At 40.1% G+C, this 26,993-nt stretch overlaps 4 protein-coding genes across 5 annotated transcripts; all 4 read left to right on the forward strand.

The window, feature by feature from the left end:
• Window positions 1-1,854, forward strand: LOC109705421 (putative nuclease HARBI1). The gene is made up of 3 exons (XM_020226156.1): window positions 1-75; window positions 1,089-1,314; window positions 1,403-1,854. Exons 1-3 carry the CDS (start codon window positions 1-3, stop codon window positions 1,852-1,854), a joined length of 753 nt encoding a protein of 250 aa, XP_020081745.1.
• Window positions 1,855-2,037: 183 nt separating this feature from the next.
• LOC109705422 (L10-interacting MYB domain-containing protein-like) lies at window positions 2,038-3,045 on the forward strand. The gene is made up of 2 exons (XM_020226157.1): window positions 2,038-2,379; window positions 2,470-3,045. Exons 1-2 carry the CDS (start codon window positions 2,038-2,040, stop codon window positions 3,043-3,045), a joined length of 918 nt encoding a protein of 305 aa, XP_020081746.1.
• A 13,461-nt stretch (window positions 3,046-16,506) lies between these two features.
• Window positions 16,507-21,159, forward strand: LOC109705423 (gamma carbonic anhydrase 1, mitochondrial-like). Its single transcript, XM_020226158.1, has 6 exons — window positions 16,507-16,512; window positions 16,727-16,771; window positions 18,313-18,349; window positions 19,606-19,731; window positions 19,990-20,141; window positions 20,516-21,159. The coding sequence occupies exons 1-6, from the start codon at window positions 16,507-16,509 to the stop codon at window positions 20,795-20,797; spliced, it is 648 nt and encodes a 215-aa protein (XP_020081747.1). The 3' UTR covers window positions 20,798-21,159.
• Window positions 21,160-21,781: 622 nt separating this feature from the next.
• Window positions 21,782-26,504, forward strand: LOC109705426. Of its 2 annotated transcripts, none has more exons than XM_020226160.1 (3): window positions 21,782-22,545; window positions 24,946-25,104; window positions 25,292-26,504. In XM_020226160.1, exons 1-3 carry the CDS (start codon window positions 21,924-21,926, stop codon window positions 26,359-26,361), a joined length of 1,851 nt encoding a protein of 616 aa, XP_020081749.1. In that variant the 5' UTR covers window positions 21,782-21,923; the 3' UTR covers window positions 26,362-26,504. The 2 variants fall into 2 exon arrangements, with proteins under 2 accessions (XP_020081749.1, XP_020081748.1); XM_020226159.1 differs by having other exon boundaries at window positions 21,789-22,545; window positions 24,946-25,109; window positions 25,282-26,504.
• The last annotated feature ends 489 nt before the right edge of the window (window positions 26,505-26,993 follow it).

Raw genomic sequence — 26,993 nt, forward strand, 5'->3', positions numbered from 1 at the left:
ATGGGCCCAACTGCTGCAGTTGGTACTGCAGCCAAATTGGCTGCAGTACCAACTGCAGCAGTTGGGCCCGAGTCGGTTCACCCCCAAAAAAAAAACTCTAATTTTTTTTATTTATTACTTTTTTTCCTGAAAATATCATTCGGTCCTAGGGTTTGCGGCGGCTGCTGTTCAACTCTCGTGCTTCTTCAATTCTCGTGCTTCACAATAGGTCCTAGGGTGGTGCGTCTATCTCTTTCTCTCTCTCCCTCAATCTCTCTCACACACGTACACACATAAATAATCATCACACTCATTATTCTCTCTCTCTAGTCCTGGTAATTGATTTAGTTAATTTATCATGCATACTTTATTTTTTTAATATATATATATATATATATAGTATTTTATATTTAATGCTATGTGTTTTGATACTGCATTGATGCTATTGGGTTATCTTAATACATTGAATTGTATTATGAGATTTTTTATTTTATTTTTATCTATTGTTAATTATAGATGGCCGATGAAATTTTTTTCTTCGACAACAACGATATCGAAGCCGCAGCACAAGTTGTAGTTGCAGCAGTCTATGCATTTTTAATTTGGTATAGGCATCGTTTAACTATTATTAGAGAGCCTGTGGTTAACAGAGAATCCAAACGAAGCATTTATATAGAGAGATTATTATATGGAACCGATGTTGCATGTCTAAATATGGTTCGAATGAGGAGAGATCTTTTTTTTCGACTATCCGAAATTTTACGTCAGCGAGGACTGCTTACTGACACTCTCAATGTTTGCGTGGAAGAGCAACTTGCAATGTTTCTCCATACAATTGGACATAACGTTAGGAATAGAGTAGTTGCGCATAATTTTATTCGTTCTGGTGAAACAGTAAGCCGATATTTCAATCAAGTTTTACATGCAATTGGTGAGCTTCGCAATGACTTAATAAGACCACCAAGCATGATAGTGCATCAAAGAATTGCATCGAACCGTAAGTTTATGCCATTCTTCAAAGTAAAATTCTCTCCTAAAATACAAGAAACTATAATTTGTTAAAGTTCACGTCAAAATTATTGTTAATATTATATGAATGATTATGATAGGATTGTATAGGATCACTTGACGGTACGCACATACATGCATCAGTTCCATTATCAGAAGTTGCGGCATTTCGTGGTAGAAAATCTTACCCTACACAAAATGTATTAGCGGCGATAAACTTTGACTTGCACTTTACATACGTCTTAGCTGGATGGGAGGGATCAGCACATGATGCACTTGTCTTACGAGATGCTATTGAAAGACCATGTGGTCTCAGGGTTCCTCAAGGTAAACTAAATATTATATAAAATATTTATAATAGAAAAAGTTTCAAATTTAATAATGATATAAAATTTTTATTATGTTTATCTTGTAGGAAAATATTATCTGGTTGACGCAGGCTATTCAACTAGACCTGGATTTATATCACCTTATCGAAGTGTTAGATATCATTTACGAGAATGGGGAGCTCGTACTCCTTCAAACCCACAGGAGCTTTTCAACTATAGACATTCATCTCTACGAACCTCGGTTGAGCGTGCATTTGGTTCATTAAAAAACCGTTTCAAAATTTTAACCTCCAGACCATTCTTTCCTTTTTCAACGCAAGTGGATCTAGTGCTTGCTTGTTGCATTGTGCATAACTATATAATGTCTCATGGAGGAGATGAATTAGTACCAAGTGAAGAAGAATGGCTAGCACAATCATCTCATTCCACTCAATTACCTCAATTACGATCTCGACGAGAATATAGGGAGGAGGCACGCGAATGGGAGGAAAAGAGGAATAGGATAGCGATGGAAATGTGGCAAAGTCGAAATAACTAAGTAGAAATAATTTTCTATATGAGTTTTGTGTTGTGTTCTATTTTGTGTGATTACATTTCGGTTGATTCTATGTTGTTGTATTTTCTTTTATATATCAGACATTTGTGATATATATTAAAACATATTAGATATACTTTTTTGATTTATCTTTTCTATTATCTCACTTTCTTTTTTTTATAGGTTATGGATAATGAAATACGTAGTAATATTAGCTCCAAGAAAATCAGTGCTTTCAAATGGAATTCTATTATGAGTAGATTTTTCATTCAATTTATGGCTGAGCAAGCTAGACAAGGAATGAAGATTGACAAGTCTTTTAAGCCTCAAACTCTCAATGCAGCGGTGGTAGCTGTCAATGAACAATTTGGATGTAAGATAACCGAAAGCAATGTTAGGAATCATTTGAGAACACTACGAGCGAGATGGTTACAAATCAAACAACTCAAGGAGAAAAGCGGTGTTGGGTGGGATGAGAAAGAGAAAAAAATAATAATGGGAGAAGATGAGTACAAGACATATATTCAGGTAAAGTAATCTACAAGTATTTTTCTATTATTTTACTATTAATTTATCTATATGAAATTAATACATGTTAATCTGGAATATTTTCAATAGGCCAATCCAAAAGATGAGCCATATATTAATAAACCGATCAATGATTATGAAGAGCTGGCTTTGATATGTGGCAATGATCAAGCGACGGGCAAATATACGAAGCAAACTGATCAAGCACTCGGTGTGAACTTAGATGGTCCTTCTTTTATTAACATTGATACAACTAACGAGGGTGATACTGGTCTGGATGATATAATATTCACAGAATCCTCCCAATTACCTTCTACTCCTAAGGAAACTACATCAAACTCTTCAAAAGGCAAGAATAAAAGAATTGGTGAAAAAAGGCTACGTGATAGTGAAACTGAAGTGATACGTGAATTAGCAACACAAGTAGGACAAGTCGCAACGGCCTTAAAAGGAACTAGATCTCTTCAATTTTCGAATGAGCTATTTCAGGAGGTAATGAAACTACCATTTTCAGTTGAACAACTCGAAGATGCTTATGATTTTTTAATGGAGAATGATGTGCAAGCTAGATGCTTTATGGCAAAGCCTTTAGAGATGCGTATGAAATGGATGCAACGCTTTCGGCGAACAAGATTCTATTCTGATGAGGATGAACCAAATCCTTAGGTTTAAGAAAATGATATTTTGTTTTTAGAAATAAAAGCTTAGGCTCTATCTTAGTCTCAGTCATTTTAAAATGTTGGTGAATATGATAGACTCTTCTATGAACCTTATTTTCTTATTTTTGGCATTTTAAGTATGTGTGGACTTGACGTCAGTTTATTTTATATTTTTATTTGTTAGTTCTATTATGGATTAATTTATATTCAGTTTTATAGTTCAATAATGTTTTAATTTTTGTTATGATCAAATTTATAATATGTTTGCATTTAAAATTTATTAAATTCATATATAATTTTATAATATGTAAATTATATATATATATATAAGTCTTACTTAATAATTATATAATCTCATAAGTATGTTATCTTAAGAGAGGTAATCTCACCTTTCTATCTAAAAGGTGACAGTATTTATAAATACAAATCTCAACTGCAGCCTACCAAACAGAGGAAATATAACTGCAGCAGTTGCAACTGTATAAAACCAAACAGACTAGGTGTAGTTATAACTGCAGCATTTATAACTGCATGTATTTCCAACTACACTGTTTCTACAACTACATCCAACCAAACGACCCCTAAGTGTAGTATTTACTTTCACTATTGGCTATTGCTTGCCCTCGTGCAAGCCATTGTGTATACTTCCGCTTATGCAAACCTTAAACTCTATTGATACTGGTTGTTGAGCCTTGAGCGGACAGGGGAGGCTCTGTCCGTTCGGCGTCTGTTCGACGCTCTCAAACCAGCCAAAGGGATCAGGCTCGGGGCGTGACATTAAAGCTCCAAGAGCTTACCTCTCCACAACTTCTCCAAGCCAAAGAAGAAGATGAAGAAGACAAAGATCCACTTCCAAGCTTTAATCTCCACCAAGTCCTCCTCTTAGATTCACCCTTGAGAAAGCTTCTAGAGAGAGAAGGAGAAAAATGAGTAAAGGGGAGGTTCTCTGGCTGTGAACACAAGAGAGGAAGATGGGGGCCATTTATAGGCTGCCACAATTGCAATAAAACCCCCCAACAATTACCATTTGTAACATACTGCAATCTATAGTTTTCTGCACTTGGTACTGGTACGCGGGTAATCTGTCACCGGTTTAACAGCTGCACAGAGGCCAAACCTGAGAGCTGCCTTTTCGGGTAACTAGTCTGGTACTGGTACGCATCAGGGGTATCACCGGTTTAACAGCCAAAATTACTCAAACCCGAGAGCTGCTACTCTCGGTCTGCTATGGGGTACCGGTACCACCCCGATGTTTAACCGGTTACACAATGCCCAGACTGATGTTTAGCACTTGTTCGACTACTATTTTGCGCCGAGCAATGCTAAAACTCAATTATCTCTTTTAGAACTCAACTTTGACCCTTCCAACCTCTTTGGAATGTCAAATAGAACATGTCCAAGCATCTCTCTCGCCACGCTTTGGTCCTTTTGACCAAAAGTGGTTTAATAGGACGAGGAATCAATATCTTACATATGCTATCGATAGCACCAAGCACTTGGTGCTATCAAGTTTTCTGCCGTTAGATTAATCCCTTTGATTATTTTTATCCGTTAGATTATACTATTCAACCAACCACCCACTCAACCCTAGAGGGCCCACATCATCCTAACCGTATATTTCTCAATCCAAGGGCTAAAAATTCAATAGCACCAATAACTTGGTACTATTGATAGCATTCCAGCCTAGTTATATATATATATATATATATAGTTGAGCTAGAATACTATCGATAGCAAACGGGCTCCATTGCCACCCATTTGTTTTCGATTATAGATCCTCCAAATCGACGATCGGCACCGTTGAACATGATCTATACCACTTGAAGTATTTAGAAATCAAATTTAAAATCTTTTCGACATCATTTGCCTAATGATCAAAGGGTTTCAAAATTTGTAATTTTAGTGGTCGATATGAGGCATTTTCTCGTTTAACGGCATAAAGATATCCAAATCAATTGAATTTTTGTTAGAAAATTCTTTAAACTATTTAAAACAAGATCTACACTCTTGATCTTGACTACAAGACTCCTATCATCATTTTTTAAAGAATATTCATTTTCAGCTGTTTATTTTTGTGTCCACTCGATGGATAAGAGAATAATATCGAAAATGTATGAAATTTGATTTCTAAACACTTCAAGTGGTATAGATTCATGTTCAACAGTGCCGATCGTCGATTTGGATGCTCCATCATCGAAAACAAATGGGTGGCAACGGAATCCATTTGCTACCGATAGTATTCTAGCTCAACTCTATATATATATATATATATAGTTTGAGAGGCAAGTGGCAAGTGCTCCTTAATCCCCTCTCCTCTCTCCCATTCTCAAATCTCCTCTCCTCTTTCCTATTTTCAAATATGAGAAAATCATTGCATAGGCTATTTCTATAAATAAATCATATAAATCAATCTAATTTTTTAATAATAAATTTAGTAAAATTAAGGCATGAACTAATGAAAGTTTGTCACATCTTCAATAAAAATTTTGAACGCACCTATTGCATCATAAGCCAACTTTAAAATTTGCATCAAAAATAAATTTCTATAGTATATTGAATTATTTAAATTATATAATTATGTTTTATAATATTAATTATCAAATACTCCATCAATCATCTAATATTATGCCCAGTGTATGGAACATCAGTATGCAACGGGCGAAAACAAAGATTTCTCATCTCTCTTGAAATTTTGTGTGCACCGTATTAAGGATTCTTGTATTACATCCGTATATGCACCACATTCTTAAAACCCTTCAATAAAGATTTCAAAATTAATTCATCAAATATAATTTAAATTATTAGACTTTATATATCAGGTCTATTAATTAAAATTTGATATTAAAATATTAGACATTTGTTGGAAATGGAAATCCAAGGATCTATCTAGATACTACCAAACACCTAGAGGGGACTGAATAGGTGTATTGCCCAAAATCGCAAATCTCAATGCGACAAAAAATAAGTGCAGAAAATAAAATAACACACCGAGATTTACGTGGAAAAACTCCAATTTGGAGAAAAACCACGGGACCAACACGCGATAACAATCCACTACGAAATAAAAGATTACAAGGTGATTACCGAATCCACGGACTCAAACCTCTCTTTTATCTTCTTCGGATCTCGCGCACGCCGCCAAGTTGTCCACGCCCCACGTCCGACTCCACGAACGCCACGTCCCGAATCCACAGAACGTCTACACTTTGAATCCACGAAGCTTCGACACGTCGAATCCACAACGCCGACTCAAATCCATGAGCACACTCCGTCCGGATCCAGAACAATACGGTCGATGATGATTTATTGCTTAGAATATCATTAAAGATCCGTGGGAATAATCTGTAAGTAATTCTCAAATTGAGTCTAGAAGAACATCAAGAATTAGAACATCAAGAATCAATTTGCGAGAAGCTTGTTATAGACGATGAGGAAAATGACTACCTACAAGCTTCTAGGGTTTTGAATAGATAATCTAGGCTTCACATATTTTACATGCACCTCCAAATCTTATTTATAGGTTTAGAAGACATTATAAATAGATTAGGATTGAAAAACCATATTTGGAAACCATTAGAAATAGATTATGATTGAAAAAAATCATATTTGGAAACCTTAAAACCATATTTGGAAAACCCACGTCGGGTTCAGGATCCGGACTTTCCAGTAGGGTCCGGATCTTGATCCCAAGGTTCGGATCCTCCTTGCGTAACAGCAAAACTGACGTACGTGATCCGGACCCTGGAGCCAAGGTCCGGACCCTCGCTCCGTATCAGCCAGAGAGGCTTACGGGATCCGGACCTTTCTTTCAGGGTCCCGATCCTGGAACTTGGAAAACTTAGTTTTGAATTTTTATCAATTTATACCTATTCTAATGTCTTCCAAACACTTGTAAATGTTCATAAATCATCATCAATAGTACTTAATCTTATCGAGCATTGTGGATTCATGTTTTGAGTCTTCGAGTCTTCAATCTTCGTCTCTTCTTCTTTAAACCTTCAAGACTCCGACTTACTTCATGAAATATGCTACTTAAAATCCGTAACAATCTTCCCCTTTGGCAATTTTGTGACAAAACTCAAAATTACATCAAAATACTCACAACACTCAACTCTCCAAAAATTAAAATTGAAATTCATTACTATCACCAAAATAATGAACTTCTCGCGTGAAAGATCCAAAGAAAACACAAAATTACAATTGTGCAACTCCTAAACAAACTCTACGACTTAGACACAAATGATCTGCAAAAAGATTACTTTCTCCACAAACAAAGTTAGTAGTAAAAATATGAAAATCTCTCCCCCTTTGTTCATGTGTCTAAGTATTAAATTAATCAATTTCAATTTCTCTCTCCTTTTCTCTTCAAAATCTCATCTCTCTCCCCCTTTTTGTCAAAATTTGCCAAAAGAAAAGTACCAAAATAGAGAGAGTTTAGAATATAATGATTGCATTGTGAAAACAATAATGTTAGTGTATGAATAGAATGAATTCACATAGACTTCTTTCAATCTACATCAATTTCATAAAAATTAAGAATTTTACTATAAATTCATCAAGATGTAGATAAAATATAATAAAATTTCTTTATTCATATATACTTCAAAATCAAATCATCAAAAATAATCTAAAGGCGCAAAATCTATCAAGATGTAACAGATTATAAAGATAACTTATGAAGATTCACTAAATGACAGAAATTTGTCGCATAAACGTTCAAATTCAAGACCAAGCTATAATGTACCAGGGGTGGCTCTTTGAGCATCTTTTTACTTACCACCTTATCACACTGAAATTGTCACGCCCCGGGGCCGATTTTAAAAGCCTTTTAAAATCAGAGTTGCGGAAAACGTGCCATTTTTTTTTTTTCAACCTGTCCCACGCGACGTACAGACCCGCCACAAATACCAAGTTCCTCTGTCCACTCGAACAGAGTCTCCTTTGTATTTGCACGGCGTACCAGCTATACAACAGGATCTCAACCACAACCTACATTTACCAATCAGCAATCAAATCATGATATGCATTCCCATACAGCTAACGATCCTTAGAATGATGCATGCCTCTAAGCACTCCTTAGGCGCTGGATGATGCAATGCACAATACAACAAACATCCTATTTGAAAGTGCTCCCCACACAGAAGCTTTTGTTTCTAAAATCTAATTCATTCATACATGAAAATCATTCAAAAATCTTTTGAAAACTGTTTCCCACACGGAAACTCTATTTTAAAAACCGACTACCTCGAGGGGTAGAAAACCACGATGCGTAAATCCATAAATACAAATCCGAGAACCACAAGGTATACAAACATCCCAAAACTGAAGATCCATAAACCAAATCCATAATTCCACAAATCCACAAATTCAACCAGCTCACAACATTCAAACATCAAGTATGATCATCTAACTGAACCATATAAACTAACTAAGCTATAACAACAGAATAGTAAGGATAAAAACTAAATCGATAACCTGGGTCGGAAGCTCTATCGACCGCTACGAACGTACCTCACGTCTCGTCCCAAAACTCATCGCCTGCAATACCTGAAAAATGGTGGGGGAGGTGAGAACATGTAAATATGTCTCCCCTCCCAGTGGGTACCGCAAGCCGATGAAGGCGAGGAGTACTCACCGGATCAGGAAGAGCTAAACAACAGTACGGGTCAGTAAAAAATACAGTAGCAATAATAATGAATGAAAGAGACATATATATGAAAGAAAGTACAACTACCGCTACTGTAATGAACAACTGAATGTATACATGTAACAAGACTATAGTAGCAAGACAATGTAACGAAAGAACTGAAGATATACAAGTGACCACTGCTACTATAGTTATATGCGTCAACCGGACAAGTAGTCCAAAAGTACCCAATCTAAACTGCCGTGTCGGTCTAAGGACCTCAGGCAAAAGCCACTACCTGCTCGCACCCGGCATGTAACCCTAGCACAAAGAGAACACCGCTGGGCTCACGGGTCGGATGTACGACCACTTTTCCGGAAAGAACACCCTCCTGCGGGGGATCAACCCGCTGGTGTACGTGAAATGCACTCGAGCTGTGGCGATCAATGCGAATATGATCAATAGCCAAATGTCGGCAACCAGCCGACAATCACCGCCCCTCGGGGCAAACCGACCAATAGGTCATCAAACTATATAGAAGCACAAGAAACGACTACTCAGGTCAACTAAGAGGGAACAACTCGACATCCCACCAAAGGTATGCAAGCACTGACTACTAAAGTCAACTAACACATATGCACGACGAACTGACGAATAGGTCACCAGAGTGTATCAATAGAATCCCGAATTACCGTCGGCCACTAGCCGACAATCCAACCCCTCAGGGTACACCGACCTCATAGGTCATCAAACGACAGGACTCACGAAGCTGACTGACTAGGTCACAAATATGCCAAATAGGGGAACTGTGTAAACTATAATCATCCGTCGGTGCTAACCGACAATCCCACCCCTTAGGGTATACCGACCTCAAGGGTCATCGAACGATGTACGAGAACTGACCAATCAGGTCACCGAAACGAAGTACGAGAACCGACCAACCAGGTCAACAGATACGGAAATGCAATAACCGACCAACTAGGTCAACAGATACTAAACGCAACAACAGACCAACTAGGTCAACAGGTACTGAATGCAACAACCGACCAACTAGGTCAACAGATACGCATGAAGATAGAACTACTCTACTCCTACTCAGGATACTAAGTATGCAAACAACGAGTAGAGTATAACGAATAAACAAGGGTGCAAGGCTCAATATATTATGCGATAGTAACAACAGAAGAGTAAGGGTAAGAAACCATTACCAAGCGTGCACCACTGTACCGACGTCGGATCGAAGTACCCACTTGTAAGGATGTCGCGTCTGTCTCCTGGCTGCAAAAGAATGTCGACAGGACCTATAGAGGGTCCATCGGGTTAGCATCTAACCCACAACTAATAATCACAGTATCCACAACCCCACAAACAATTTCAAGAAGATCGGTCTCCCAATACCGATTACCATAACTCGCCGGAAGTCCCGAAAACCACACCGGGACGCCGTCGGGACCCACTAAGCGTCCCGAAACTCACCGACTCATGTCACGAGTCACCTGCTGCCCCAAAGCACTCCAATTTGGGTGTTTTGGCAGCAAACACAAGATAACACCCCTACACAATTATCGCCGGATAATTGTACGAATCCGGGTTCCCGAATGTGTTTATTTGACATCGGAACCAACTATCACTCACCCGTCATCACCGAACCCCCACTGTGATGATGGTGACCAACCAACAAGGCTTAGCGACTACTCACAGAGCGACCAACCGTCGGAAAGAATCCGAACCGAAACCGCGTTCTTTCGGCGAATTTCGCCGAAAAACGCACCGAAATCGACCTACCGATTTCCGCGAAAGCTAACGGACCATGGACAATCAGTCCAGCGGTCATTACAAACTCCCACACGCTGCCCACAGTAGCCACGCAAAACACAAATGCATAAAAGACCCTCTAATTACATAAAATCTCATCATTTTATGTAATTTGAGCGATCAAGCGGCTCATTCACGCAAACCGAGGACTTCCGAAGTCCGCAGAGACACGTACTGACAGGTCTCAACGTACCGGAGTCCGTGCTCCCGATCCGGAGCACAGCGGCTCGCTGTGGGAAGCGCGGGAGCAACCCGAAGGTTCAGCGAATAACGCGCAGTCAGAGAAGATCGCGCCGAACAGAACTAATCGGACACTTCTGATCCACGGGAAGGTGAGCATTGTGATCAGCACTGACCAGCGGTCACCATGCTCACCTCCGGAGGCATCGGAACAGCCTCAGATCGCCGAAAAAACAAGCACAATCCCGGAACAGCAGCCAAAAAGGCTGAAACGGAGCGACATCGCAAAAACAGCAGAACGGGGCCTTCCCGACAGAAACCAAGGTGAGCACGATGATCAGAAATGAGTCACGATCATCGTGCTCCCTTCCGTATTGATCAGGGAGGCTCGAGAAGCTCAGAACACAGACCCATCCTAAACTAAGCCCTATTTCGGGCTTGGCCGGAGCAAGGTTGCTCCGGCCGGCTTCCGGCAGCACGGCTGTCACGCCCCGCGACCGCTACCAATTTGGTCCGGCCCGGGCGCGTCGAACAGACGCCGAACGGCCACCCGTTGCGCCGAACGGCGGCGGCCGGCGGCGTACAAACCGAACCCGTATCCGCTTGAGCGTTGGTCTCAAGGGCAATGCTGCCACCGGCCAGCGGAGCTCAGGGTGATCGGCAGCACCTCGCCGGAGTGAACGAAAGGGACAATCGCCAGCGGGAACGCAGCGGCGCGTCGAGCAAGCTACCCCGCCGGCCCGCACTTTGTCAAGGCGGCCGCAAAGAGAGAGCGGACGCCGCCGGCCGACGGTGCTGGCTGCGATGTTGCGCGGCGGCACGCCGAGCCAGCTGAGGGCTGGTCACGAGGGTGGCGCGCATGGCCGCGAGCAATCTCCACGCAAAGCTCGCTGGTACTGCAGTGCCGCAGCGACAAGGTGCTCCAGACGGCGTCGCGGTGCGCTGCCGACGGCTGGAGGCACGGCGAGGTCCGTCGCCGGAAGGTAGCTCCTCACCACACGGTGAAGGATCCTCCGGCTTCGCTTAGCTTTTCCCTGTGTACGTCCGAGAGGTGTTGGTTCGATGAAGAGAAAGATGGAATAGTGGCCGGTTCCTAATTTTTCCGGCGGCCGGCGGCGCGCGTGTGGCCGAGGGTGCGCCGCATCCGGCTAGCAGGGACCAGTTAGGTCCTGAGGAGGTTACTAGGGTTAGGGTTTCCAACCAAAAAGAAAACTAACTTCAACACCTATAAATGTATGTAATTTTGCGAAAATGTCCCTCCAATATCAACAATTTACTATCCCCAGTCCTCACAGCGCGAGTAAATCGCGCGATACCCTCCACGACCCGGTTCACCTCAAACGTTAACATAAAAATACCTCCTTTTGCAGAAAATATCGTTTGCCACACCAAACGCCATCCTCGATCAACGTGCGATCTCCGTAGATCCGTCCGTCAGATTTGCGAACGGATTGTACCAGTGCGATCAGCACTTCGGAGACAACAAAGCTACCATTTTGGTTCACCTCGAACGGTCACGGATTCGCGACGAAATCCAATCTCTCTCCATAAGGCCAAAATGACGCACAATTACATATAAAACGCGTATTTTTAGATTTTCTCAAAATCCGTGCATCAAACTCAAAATCCGTCAGCGCCAGTAGTTCCAGAATAGCTGAATCCTTCGAAATGAGCTATTGGACTGCTATGAACGGAGTCCGATACGCACCAGAAGCCAACTCTACTCCGTGGCCTCTTCGGAAAACCGGAGTTACTATTCACTTAAGTGAAAACTAATAATCGCGTAACTTCTCCGTTTAAGCTCATTTTCTCCTGAAACTTGACGAGTGCTTATGTAATTAAATTACACACATAAACATCGTCAACAGAGAGTTTAGTTGCACAGTCAAAAATCTCAGTCCTTACAAAATATATATAAATATATATTACTATATATATATAGGGTATAATATATGGATTTATATAATATATATAGGTTGAACATTTTTTTCAACCTTTCGGTTATGCATACAATTATATGCGTAACCTCAACACACCATTACCGGTACCGACCGGGTGTATCTCTTTTCCTACATGTCGTGGTAGCTTTCACCAGCTCCATTAGTCATTAACTCTTCTATATCTTTTTAAGCACCTATTGGCAGTTTTGGTTAGAATAAAGTGGAAAAGAAGACCCACGTTTATCCCTCTAATTCATCGCCAAATCTAAAAGAAGGAATGGGATTTATTTAATTCCCCCTCTTCAGACAAGCGATGCGCGTCCGGGTTGTGGTTATTCTAAAATAAGCCATTAAGAGGAGGATGTCCAACGCTCGGATTACTCGTTTCCCAGGGCACGCCGACAAATCCGCCGTATATAAAAGAATTTTCCCTGTATACGAAGCGATAGCTGTACCTATACCTGTAATCATATAAAATCACAACTAGTAGTATAGAGCTATTAATCTGAAAACACATATATATAAAAAACCTCAAGGGGTTCAACTACATATACATATACAAAAACTACTACAACACTCGCTCTAGCGAGTACTCAGACATCAACCATATGTACAAAATAAACTACAACTACCTGTAGCTGGTACTCTAGCTCTGCAGCAAAATTGGAAGGGCTCTAACTCACAATACCCTTTCCACGATCAATCTCAACAGTAGCAGCAGCCGCAACAGAAGGCTCTGCAAAAAGTCACCAACTGGGTGTGAGAACTACTGCAAAAAGTAGTCCTCAGTGGGTACCGCTACCGACCTCAACGGCTCGCCCACTAAGTCTGCAGAATGAAAGCTCAATGATAGTAAAGGAACTGGAAACAATCTACAGCTATATGCCATTATACTATCATGATCCAACACTAACTATCTGTAGAATAATGCAATATTTAACCCAATCTCACTAGGGACTGTGAATACACCTGTCCCGCCTGTCGAAGCTACATTAACTGCCACCACGCTAGGTCATCAGTGGAGAGCAAGTCCAAATAAGACAAACTGACATCAACGCAAAAGCACTAAGCCCGACTCCGGAGTGGCACTCATGGGCGCTACCCAACCGAGTATGCAAGCGTGTCTCTGCCGAGCTCAATCAGGCTCTTACAGGCTATAGTCAAAGCAGAATGGTCAAACCACCAAAACTCACGTGCCCTCGGCACAATCTGATACAAAAACAGCAAACTGGGTCCACCGTCAACCTCAACGACACCCGACAGTCCGGAACAGTCTAAACACCGCTGTAAAAATAAGCTCGGCATCCCAGCACGAGCGTAAATGCATTCTACATTATTCTGGATATCCACCGCCTACAAACTGCGGCAATACAAACAAACTACGGCTCCTAGAGCTAAATCTGGTAGTTTCAGAATATGACGGTGTAGAATCGATAGTTTTCTCATAATTCAATTTCAAGTCCAACATGTATAATTTAGCTAATATTCTAAGCTCCAATTTAGATTTAAAAGCATGCAAATCCAAGAATCGAGCTACTAAACATGCTAAACAGAGCTAAAAACACAAGCTGTCAATGTATAGAATTAGGAGAAAATCCGTAGAATCCGGTAAGCATAACATTAACCCACCTCGAATGCTAATCCACAACGGCAAGAAGTCGATAGGAGAAGAAATCCGCACTCGCCTGGCCTCCAACGGCGCTACCACGACGCACGTAGGCTCAACCGGCTCTCCGGCGCGAAGTCAACGTTGATCCGAGCTCCAACCGCGACCTCCACCATGTACGGCTCAAGCTAGAGAGAGGAAATTAGAGAAGTGAAATTCTTCAGCTAATTAAGTTGATACGTGTACTCATAAATAGAGTTGATAAGCATGGGGATAGGTGAGATCCTTATCCACCACAAAAATGACCATCCTACCCTCACCAACTAAAACCAAGGATACTATCGAGACCCGAGGTTCGTTTCGCACTTTTGGAGAAGTCTTCAGATAGCCTTGGGTATACAGTTGCATTTCAGCACAGCATTTCACCCATAGACGAATGGTCAGTCGGAGAGGACTATTCAGACTTTGGAGGACATGCTGAGGGCATGCGTCCTAGACTTTGGAGGAGGATGGCATCGACATTTAAGACTAGCTGAGTTTGCGTACAACAACAGCTATCAAACAAGCATTCAGATGGCTCCGTTTGAAGCGTTCTATGGATGCAAGTGTCGATCCCTTTTACATTGGAGTGATGTGGGTGAAAGGAAGACTTTTGGACCTGAGATTCTGATAGAGGCTGAGGAAAAGGTTAAAGCTGTGCGACGACATCTTTTGACAGCTCAAAGTCGACAGAGGAGCTACGCCGATACCAGGAGACGAGACTTGGAGTTCCAAGTTGGAGATCATGTGTTTTTGAAAGTCTCGCCGTTCCGAGGGATACGCAGATTTGGAGTGCGTGGAAAGCTCAGTCCATGCTTTGTAGGCCCTTTTGAGGTATTGGAGTGAGTTGGGCCAGTTGCTTACAGGATTGCTCTACCCCCCCGACTTACCGGTATTCATGATGTTTTCCACGTCTCGGCATTGAGGAGATATATATTCGATCCTTCTCACGTGATCGACTTCACTCCGCTGGAGCTTGGCGAGGACTTGAGATATCAGGAGTGACCGTTGCGAATTCTGGCTAGTGAAACGAAAGAATTGCGCAATCGGGTCATTCCTTATGTAAAAGTGCAATGGAGTCATCACGATGAGCGTGAAGCAACCTGACAGCCGGAGACGGTGATGCGGAAGTCCTATCCCTACTTGTTTGAGACTCAAGTTTGAGGTATGTTTTAAGTTTCGAGAACGAAACTTTTTGTAGTGGGGAAGGATGTAGTATCCTTGGTTTGAGTTGGTGAGGGTAGGATGGTCATTTTTGTGGTAGATAAGGATCCCACCTACCCCCATGCTTATCAACTCCATTTATGAGTACACGTATCAATTTAATTAGCTGAAGAATTTCACTTTTCTAATTTCCTCTCTCTCTAGCTTGAGCCATACATGGTGGAGGTCGCAGTTGGAGCTCGGATCAACGTGGACTTCACGCCGGAGAGCCGGTTGAGCCTACGTGCATCGTGGTAGCGCTGTTGGAGGCCGGGCTAGTGCGGGATTTCTTCTCCTATCGACTTCTTGCCGTTGTGGATTAGCATTCGATGTGGGTTAATATTATACTTATCGGATTCTACGGATTTTCTCCTAATTCTATACACTGACAGTATGTGTTTTTAGCTCTGTTTAGCATGTTTAGTAGCTCGATTTTTAGATTTGCATGTTTTTAAATCTAAATTGGAGCTTAGAATATTAGCTAAATTATACATGTTGGACTTGGAATTGAATTATGAGAAAACTATCGATTCTACACCGTCATATTCTGAAATTACCAGATTTAGCTCTAAGAGCCGTAGTTTGTTTGTATCGCCGCAGTTTGTAGGCGGTGGATACCCAGAATAGTGTAGAATGCATTTACGCTCGTGCTCGGATGCCGAACTTATTTTTACAGCAGTGCTTAGGCTGTTCCGGACTGTTGAGTGCCGTTGAGGTTGACGGTGGACCCAGTTTGCTGTTTTTGCATCAGATTGTGCCGAGAGCACGTGAGTTTTGGTGGTTTGACCATTCTGTTTTGACTATAGCCTGTGAGAGCCTGATTGAGCTCGGCAGAGACACGCTTGCATACTCGGTTGGTAGCGCTCACAAGTGCCACTCCAGAGTCGGGCTTAGTGCTTTTGCGTTGATGTCGGTTTGTCCTGTTTGGACTTGCTCTCCACTGACGACCTAGCGTGGTAGCAGTTAGTGTAACTTCGACAGGCGGGACGGGTGTATTCACAGTCCCTAGTGAGATTGGGTCAGATATTGCATTATTCTACAGATAGTTAGTGTTGGATCATGATAGTATAGTGTCATATAGCTGCAGATTGTTTCCAGTTCCTTTATTATCATTGAGCTTTTATTCTGTAAACTTAGTAGGCGAGCCGCTGAGGTTGGTAGCGGTACCCACTGAGGACTATTTCTTTTTGCAATAGTTCTCACACCCAGTTGGTTACTTTTTGCAGAGCCTTCTGTTGCGGCTGCTGAGACTGATCGTTGAAAGGGTATTGCGAGTTAGAGCCCTTCCAGTTTTGCTGCAGAGCTAGAGGAATACCAGCTACAGGTAATTATAGTTTTTGGGTTCTTTTACATACAGATATTTTAACTCGCTGGAGCGAGTGTTTTTGTATCTGGATACTATGTATGTATGTTGAACCAGTGTTATTTATATATGCTTTTAGTTTTAGCAGCTCTATACTACTGGTTGTAGTGTCGTATGATTACAAGTACAGCTTTCGCTTCGTATACAAGGGAAATTTCTATGTATACGGCGGGTCTGTTAGCGTGCCGGGGAAAACGAATAATCCGGGGCGTTACAGATTAAGTTGGTATCACATGTCTTTATTTGATACTGAAGTGCCTTTGGCATGATCCTTCCGAAGTTTTTTCGTTCATAAGATTATCTTTTTCGGTAAGACTATACACTCGCTTAGATAGACCTACATTCTCAAAACTCTGAGGGAAGGGGCTTACATGCTTTCTGAATTACATAATCAAATAAAAAGAATCTTGCCAAGGTCTTGACTCTTGCTAAAGTTGAAATTGGCTACACCCATATTTTCACCTTAAGAGTGTACTAGGAAGAAAAGCATTACCTCAGTTATTCTTCGCTCATTCTAATTCCCATCAAATAAAGAAAAAAGAGACACCACCAACGAAATTCGATTTTGATCAGCCCATCCATGGATTGTGCTTGGTTGCTTGCCCTTCAAGATTAAATAGATGGTAGGACAGATGAGACACCTAGTTTCGGCAGCTTGGTAAATGCAGCTCATAGGTGTATATCATCTTGAAAAGGGTTTCCCACCTCTCTCTCTCTCTCTCTTGCAGGATAAAATGAAGAAAGAGGGGGGAAGTTCTTACAGAGGGTGAGATGGATGTAGGTTGGGAATGGAACAATTCCATGGACATTGGTTGAGGATGAAGCTTTGATTAAAACACTTAAAAAGTACAATTACATATGTATTACAGCCTGTTGCACACTTAGTGTGTCCTGTTTTACACTGGCCCATTTAGTTGCTTGCTTGCATATTTAGAAAATAGGTTGCGCATATAATTTGTGCTATTGCATTATTGATATGTACAAATGGTGTATTAGGTATATATGTGAGACATAAGAGTAGAAGTCGCACACATACAAAGAACAATTCCACACATATGATTACATAGATATGCAATATCTCTGTGGATCCAAACAAGATCCATTGCACATTTAATTTGCGCAAAGCTGTTAGATGTTCAAGTGTGATTCATTACACATAATCTTTGAAAATGTTCACTCTGTTTCCTAATATACAATGCAATATCTCTGGAATGAGGATCAACATAGAGTTGCTCACTAATATAATTGTATGTGTGCAACTGTTCCTCATATTGGTGTAACACTTACTCTATGTATTATACATGTATGTGATGCAACTTATAGTCTCTAATTCTCTCTCTTAGTTATGGCTTTTCAGATGGTCTGACCCCTTGTCTGTTATTAGTGATATTCATTCATCTGTTCTTTTTGTCTCTCATTTATCATTTGTCAGTTGATTTGGAAAAAAGAAGAGTGGAGGGTTGGTTTATTCCATAAATTTAATGCGCGTTTCAATTCTACAGAAACTAAGAAGGTGGCCTGAAGTTGCAATTTGCAAAGGTGATGAATGAATGAAGTCTTTATGCAAAAACTGAAGAAAGAAGCTTCTGGTTCATATATATGAGCTTATGATTTCAAACAATATTAATCAAATTAGAGAATTGAAATCTAGAATAAATCATATTTATGTTCTAAATGCTTCTTTAGGTTAATGAATGTGGAACTTGTGTCCTTGCTGAACATAAAACTCGAAGAATATGGATATATAGCACTTCAATTTGGGGAAGTGTTGTGTGTTCACATGCCACACTTGTGAGCTTTTACCTGCAAAGACTGAATATATTAACATCCTGCATTCTGAAGTTGTTGCAGTATGTGCGTAGGAAGGCTCTGTGGCACATATGTAGTGCACATATACATACCAGTGAGGTTAGAATACTTTCAGAAGTATCTGGGTCATTGTATTTTCTTCTCAAAATAGATAAGTATTTGACTAACAACCATACCATTCTCTAGTAAATTAGCTAGCATCAACCAACTTTCTCCATGTATTTCTATTATTTATATATATGTTGTATTCTTCAGCAAAATTAGTATTATACAGTAAAATAGCCAGTAATAACTAACTGTTATGGAAAAGCAAGTAGAAGATATCGATCTAATGAATATGTATGGATTACTAAACAATAAAATAAAGCACTTAGAATCTAGAAGTATCTAATTCTCTGTTATCAACTTTCAGTCCACTATACAAAGTTTAACAGTTGCTACAGAATGGGTTATTGTTAAAAAAACATGTTTCTTTCATCAGCACAAATATGTAAATGCTAGACCTCGCGAGAAAGAAATGTATATACTAAAGTGTAATCTAAGGAACAAGGTTAAAACGCATTAATAAACAATACAACTGGCTGACAATTTAAAGAATTGAGAAACAAATGCAGTCATCTCGTAGAAGTATATTGTGAATAACTCCTGTTATTTGTGATTTAGTCTGAGGGGCTTTTTTATCGTTACTGGCTTTTTAATTTGGAAATAACCAATCTCATAATGAGCAGAGAAGCTGTTGTGTCCCCAGTTAAGACCTTTCAAGTCGTTGTAGCTTTAGCAATCTCGTTAAATTTTATGCTTAAACCTAGAAACCCAGTTTCCTTGTATTATTGCAAATATTGTTTATTTTAGATTGACATATAATAATTTGGCTGTTCGTAATTTGTCTTTCACAAGCATCTCTTTTCTATTGATATCTTTTCTGTTTTCTTCTTCTCCTTTATACTATTCTCTATGTTGATGCTTTCTTTTATATTTCTGTTCAGGTGATGTGAACAGCATTCGTGTCGGATCTGGGACAAATATACAAGACAATTCTCTTGTGCATGTTGCAAAATCTAACCTAAGTGGGAAGGTCTTGCCGACCATCATTGGTGATAATGTTACAATTGGTAAGTATGCTGTTTTCATAGCCAACAGTTTTATCTTGATTAATCAATACATATTTGTCCTACATAATAAAATCTCTCTCTCAAAGATATAGTTTCCTACTTACTAATTGCTCCTGGTGATCCTAGAGAACTCTTTTATTGTAAGGCAATTACCAGATATGCATTTGATATTAATGAAGCAGGATGCATTGCAATTAGATTTAGAGCATTAGCTTTAAGAAGATTTTTTGTTAATATTCCTGAGCCCTAATTTGACAGGTCACAGTGCCGTGTTACACGGATGCACTGTTGAGGATGAAGCATTTGTTGGCATGGGTGCAACCCTGCTAGATGGTGTAGTTGTCGAGAAAAATGGAATGGTTGCTGCTGGAGCCCTTGTAAGGCAGAATACCAGAATCCCTTGTGGAGAGGTCAAAAACTGTTCTCTATCTAAATTATTTCTTAAAACTCTTGTAAACCAAGTCACAACATGACTCTATATATGACCAATCCATTGTGTTTCGAGAAGATTGTGTTCCTAAACCTGTTTATATGGGTTTGAGAACCTCTTTGAGGGTACCTTACGGAGCCTTTTATCGGGATTTTTTTGGAATAATAGTAATTTCTAAGATAAGCCTTTTAGAGATCTTCAAGCTTGTCATTTCGTAGATATCTGAAAAAAAAGAAAAACCGGGCTTTGTTATCTATTTGTAACATGATTCCCTTGAGCAAAAGATTAAGATTACTTTTTATCCTATTGATTCTTGATTGATTTATGAGTATATTTGATATCTTATAAAATCAGGTATGGGGAGGCAATCCTGCAAAATTTCTGAGGAAGCTCACTGAAGAAGAGATTGCTTTTATCACCCAGTCCGCAACCAACTATTCCAACCTGGCCCAGGTTCATGCCGCGGAGAATGCTAAATCTTTTGATGAGATCGAGTTCGAGAAGGTGCTCCGCAAGAAGTTCGCACGTAGGGACGAGGAGTATGATTCCATGATCGGAGTGGTTCGTGAGGTGCCGCCCGAGCTGATCCTTCCCGACAACATACTTCAAAACAAATCCCCAAAACCTACTCAGTAACATGTCTTAATTCATTTTGAGGTTCTAAAAATCTCTCTTCAATCAAACACTCGGATAATTTATGCTGGAGATGTTTAGTGAGTTTGGTGGGTTTATGCTTTTCTTTTGCCATCCCAATAATTTTGGGTCGAGCTTTGTTTTAGGATCGGCCATGTATGTACCCTTTCGATAAAATCGGATGTTCCCTTTTGTTTCCATCTTCTTATGCATCCAATCCAATGCAAAGGTGATATTTATACAATTGATGATGTTTATCCTGCAGAAACAGGGAAAGAATGTTTCCACTTGTAGTATCTTATGAAAGAGTCTCCTATTTGTACTAGTTGAGTAATTTAGATTGCATAAGTTCGGGTTACGTTCGAGTTATATGTTTTTAACAGAATTTCTTAACTGTGTTGTGTTCGTGTCTTTGAATAGACTCAAGTACGAGTTGTATTGCGAATTTCTTGCTTTCTCTGGGAACGACTGTAGTTTTGATTTTCTAATTTGCGGATGTGGGAGAAAGATGAATTATTAGTGATACCAGATATGTTCAGAAAGAAACAAAATGCAGAAGTTTTGAGGTTATTCATTGCCCCAACACTAGTTAAGTTTGCAAAACTAGTTTCTGCGTTTTTGCAATACTAAAAAATGATGTTTGATGCATGATTACCTTTCTGCTTGATGTGAACTTCATGGATCTTCTTGTACATTTGTATCTCGAACATTAGAGAAGCGAAAAAGATTGAAACACTGATCTTATAACAAGGGGGTGAAAACACTTAGATGTATTTAGATTAATAGATGCCGCTTTTATTCTGATGTTGGACTATTGTAGTGTTACAAACTTACAATATTTAAGGTATCCTTAAGTTTTCTGTTGGACTCGCTCATCTATTACCTATTTCATCAACCAAATGATTAACAAGCAGCCAATAATCAAAGTTTTAAGGTCTACATTGTAACGTTCGAAGATTTGGAGGACCAAATTGCAAAATCTACACTTCCCGTTTAGCTTCGGACCCTTCCGCAGTGCATCCACACGACCACTCTCCGCCCCGAGTCCCGACCAAGATCTCTCTCTTCCTCCTCCAATGGCGAAATCCGAACAAGAGCCCCATAAACCCTAACCCAAACCCTAACCCTAATGCACCGCCGTAGAGGCCCCCTCCTCTTCCCCCTCCTCTTCCTCCTACTCCTCTCCCTCTCCGCCCTTCTCCTCCTCCCCTCCCACCACCACCACTCCTCCTCCTCCTCCCTCCTGCCCTTCCCCTCCTCAAACCCTAACCCTTACGCTAACCCTAGCAACTTCACCTTCCTCATCAAGGTCCTCGCCTTCGACCGCCCCGACTCCCTCCGCCGCTGCCTCCGATCCCTCTTCGCCGCCGACTACGGCGGCGACCGTGTCGGCCTCCACCTCTTCCTCGACCACTTCCACGTCGCCAATCCAACCAACGAATCCGATGTCGTAGATCGGAGGCTTGAGGCGGCGCGTCGCGTCCTCGACCTCGCCGACGCGTTCCCGTGGCCGCACGGGCCGAAGCTCCTGCACTACCGCACCGCCAATGCCGGGCTCCAGGCTCAGTGGCTGGAGGCGTGGTGGCCGAGCTCCGACGACGAGTTCGCCTTCGTCGTTGAGGATGACCTCGAGCTCTCGCCGCTCTACTATAGGTACCTGAAGGGGCTGATCCTGAAGTATTACTATGACAAGGCGAACTATAGCCCTTCGGTCTTCGGAGCATCGCTGCAGCGGCCGAGGTTCGTGGCCGGTAATGCCCGCAACTGTTCATCTCTCCTTTTGTGATTTGGTGTTCAATTCTATCCAAATTGTGTTAAATTTTGGTTATTGGAAGACTCGCTCCTCTTAGGTTGACTTGGTTGTATTGATCAAATTGGAGTTCATCCAATTGATGTCGTTTCGCAAGTTGTAATGATTAAATATATTTTGAATGATTGGTTAGTGGATTATGATGGTTAGCGAGGTTTGTGCGATAAGTTTTGATTGTTATGGACAGTTTGAAGATATTAGGAGGAATGAGGGACGTGAAAATAAGGACTTCAATTAGTAGAATCTATGAGGAAATTTAATTCTTTAATTCGGTAGCACTACTATGTATGAGAGATAAGTTTATGCATTTGTTGTAACGACCCAGCCCACTGGCATTAATAACTCGTTAGGCTGAAACCATTGACTCTAAATGCTTAAGACCAATTATTGGTATTAAAATTCTAGTCACATGCAGGACTTTTATAGTTTCCCACATTATTCGATGTAGGACTATTGGCTGTCACAAACTTTCCCTATACTAGGCGTTCCAAGATCACTAGGCAATGTGAGATCCATCTCACATTTCCGGTCGGTTATTTGATTCTAATACCAAATGTAATAACCCGGCCTAAGGAGTTATTAGTACTAGTGGGCTGGATTTGTTACATCCCTGAAACATTAAAGGAATATTCTTTTGGTTTGTCTTGATTTTTAACCGTGGTAGGAAGTTGGTTGAGATAGAAGGTACATTTCTTCGTTTCTTCGAGTCTTCAACCACCGGTCCACTGCTTAGCTGATTTTAGTGTGTAATAGTTTTCTCTGTATGAGACTACTTCTATTTTGTGCACGTTCGTTGGTAATTTTACATGTTATATATCAAGTTTGCAATTTTGCACAATAAAAATATTAGGAAAAACAATGGAGAGACAGTAAAAGTTTGAAGATTAATAGAGGAAAATAAAGTCATTTTTTCCTGAACAAAGTTAAGTAACCTTGAATCTAGTCAACCTCAATATTTATTCCATACATTTGCCTATTTAACACAAGAAAGCTCATGTAACTTGTACATTGTTCAATCCAACCTTATTTAATGTTGATCCAACTAGGAAATGTTTTATATGTTCTTATGACAGACAAGATTAAACATTCCTATTGTTAAACTCCTTTAGAAGAAATTTAACAATCCGGGCCAACTCCTAGTGCATTGATTGTAGTATAGATGCATTCCTTTTCGATTCTAGAGGCCGGTCTTCATTTGATTCACTGAGCAAACAATTTTGCTTTACCTTTTTGGCATTTTGGGAAGAAAGGCATTTTGGGAAGAAACTCTTTTGGCATCCCATTAATTGTTAGTTCTGAAGGTCACATTTGCTGTTTACTTTGGAGATTCAGGTGTTGGAAGAACCCTGCACAACATTTGTTTGATCATACTTAGCAAAATGAATATCATGTGGCTTTTGTTCTGTTCCACCTGGACTTGAGAAAGATTGCATCACATGGCATGGTTTGGAGAAATAGTATGTATTGCATCATAGATGTGAATGAGTAATAGAGCTGATGGGTCGTCAAGTCTAAGGGCCCGTTTGGTATTGGGGTCCATCTAACGCTAATAAATAAAATGAAGTTGGGGCGAAAGCATATAGAAATATGCTTCTGCATTCTCCAGTGGGAACGCAGAAAATATATCGTAACCGACTTATTACAATAAGTGGAACACAATATTACATTCGAAAATAAATAGGGTATTTTTCTATCGTACTTTCCAACCGTATGTAACACAATCTCTCCGCAATCCCAATGGAGCCTAAGTGCAAGTTGGTTGATCTTGAACATCTTAAATTTACTCGCCCGTAAATAGTTGCAACACTTCTACTAAGATCTCCAATCTACTAAAATCTTCAAGGCCCAGGCAATTGTGCTTTTAAGTAACCTATCACTTGAATTTGTAATTTTCCTAATATTGATAGATTTTTCATGCAGTCGATCTCTACAGTATAATACATCAAACATTTGAAATGTTAGTCCATCAAATATTTGAAATACCGTAGGTGATATGAAGATCATTTGTTACAATAAGGATCACATAGCGGTATAGGCACTTGACATTGTCCTTAGTAGTAGGGTTTACTTGTCCTATATTTATTTGCAAAATTTCATGAACACTCTTGTTTTGAATGCTTGGCATCAAATTTGTAGTAAAATCATATCTTCTCTGAAATTTCTTTGTAAAAATATGTGGTAATCAATTGTTTTTTGTCAAATATGAGTACTGTTCTTCCGGTGTTTATTTCTTTTCAGTCTTACTAATAAAATGTTGCAGCTTTTGCTCCACTATCAGATTATTAATTAGCTGTTTTGCACTGATTGCTACTTTTAACCTATTGTTCCCATTCGTAAATAGGTAAACATGGAAACAAATTGCAGTTGGACAGTGACATCCAGGTTTTCTTATATCAGATGGTCGGCACATGGGGTCAACTTCTCTTTCCAAAACCATGGAAGGAGTTCCGGTTGTGGTACGATATACACAAAGCCAAAGGAGTGAAACCCATTCTTCAAGGCATGGTAATCTTATTAAGTTTGAACAAAACTAAGTTTCTCTGAAAAGTGGGACCTAAATGCGTTGTAATTTTGCCATTATCTGAACTTCATGTTGACAAACATTTCTTCTCATCTTTTCATTTTCACGCATGTTGATTGTTCAATTGCAATATTTTTTTAATCCTACTTTTTGCAGGTGACTACAGGATGGTACAAAAGGATGGGTGAGAAAATATGGACCCCCTGGTTCATCAAATTTGTCCATTCGCGAGGATACTTCAATATCTACACAAACTTTCAGGAAGAAAGGGCCCTAAGCATCTCACACAGGGATGCAGGTGTGAACTATGGGAGAAGTGTTGGTCCCGATTCCAATTTACTGGATGAAAGCTCGCTCAATTTTGATTTGTGGAAACTTCCACCCTTGAGTAATCTAAAATGGTTCGATTTCTGCTTCAAAGAAGTTCATCCTGGGAGAATCGTTAGGAGCTTCGATGAACTTGGTACTGTACTAGATTCTTTGCAGAAGCAGAAAACTATTATAATTATAAGCTTGTATGGGACTGAAAAGAGGATTGTTAGAAACTTGATTTGCCATCTTGGCAAGGTTGGAATGGAGAACTTTGTTCTCATTGTTGACGATCCAGAGTTTATAGATGACCTCGCAAGAAGAGGATATGCAGTAATTGATGCGAATCGATTGATTCACAGCATTAAAAGCCATAACTCAGTGTTAAATCTTGAAATTTCTGGGACAGATTTGATGAAGGAAATCTTGGTTAAAGCCCATTTGGTAAAGAATTGCCTGGAATCACGGTATAACTTATGGTTAATGGATGGGAATATGATACCAATTAGCGCTAAATTACCTGAGCCATCAGATCAATTGTACGACTTCTTAGCTGCAAGAGACTTGGGGTTGTTATTTATTAAAAGTTCTCCAACTTCTCTGAAATTTTGGATTGATGGTCTAGTTTCTATGGTGGCGGCACAAGCAAGCAAGTCTACGATAGGTGGCAACAATTTCATGTACTTTGTTAACAAAGCTTTGGAAGCGAGGGGTGATTTAAGGTTGCGGAGATTGGATGAAAAGGCCATTGCCGTGAAATTAGGAGTTAATAACATGTATAATACCACTCTGAATAGTGGAAAGAATTTGATCATCTTGCCCCAGGATATGCAACCGGCTTCAGTTGAGGAGGAGCTCGAAACTCTCGGTATGTGGTTAATAGATGCAGATTCTTCATGTAATGCTGTTTTTTGCCACCAAAGGTAGAGAATCTAACACAAGAGGTATTTTTGTTCTCTCTCTCTTTTTATTCTTTCCTCTTATTTGTTAAAAATCATTGGATACTTGTAGTCGTCACATTTATTACATATTTATTTATTACATTAAAGTTCTTTGGAATTTCTCTCAAATATCCTTATTCAATGCCTTTGAAATTAGTTACACCACTTTTCAATGAGAAAATATTGTTACAATATCCTGCTTGAGTACCTGTTTGGCTCGACTTTTAGAACAATATCTCTAATTCTGTATTTGAGTAGCAGAAGCTAGATGTATATGGAAGATCTGAGCATCTGGCTTCTGGCTTTTGTAAGAAGTTATAGAGGGGTTTAAATGAAGATTAAAAATGATGTGCTTCTCTGTATTCTGGTTAGACGACAGAAATTATATCTTAACTTATTTAGCGTCATCTGTGCGACTTCTTATCGCATGCAATGGATTCTGCCTTATCTGCTGTCCCACTGAAAAAGATAGAAGCATATTTTTACATACTTTTGCTCTTAACTCCTTTGGATCTAATAGCATTATATAGCCAAGATCTCAGGGGACCTTTAAGCAAAATAGCTTGATGTCTTTTTTAAGCTTTGCTCTTAAGCCATGTGAACTCAATGTGAACTACC

Source organism: Ananas comosus, unplaced genomic scaffold (genome assembly GCF_001540865.1).
Source record: "Ananas comosus cultivar F153 unplaced genomic scaffold, ASM154086v1, whole genome shotgun sequence".
NCBI lineage: Eukaryota > Viridiplantae > Streptophyta > Magnoliopsida > Poales > Bromeliaceae > Ananas > Ananas comosus.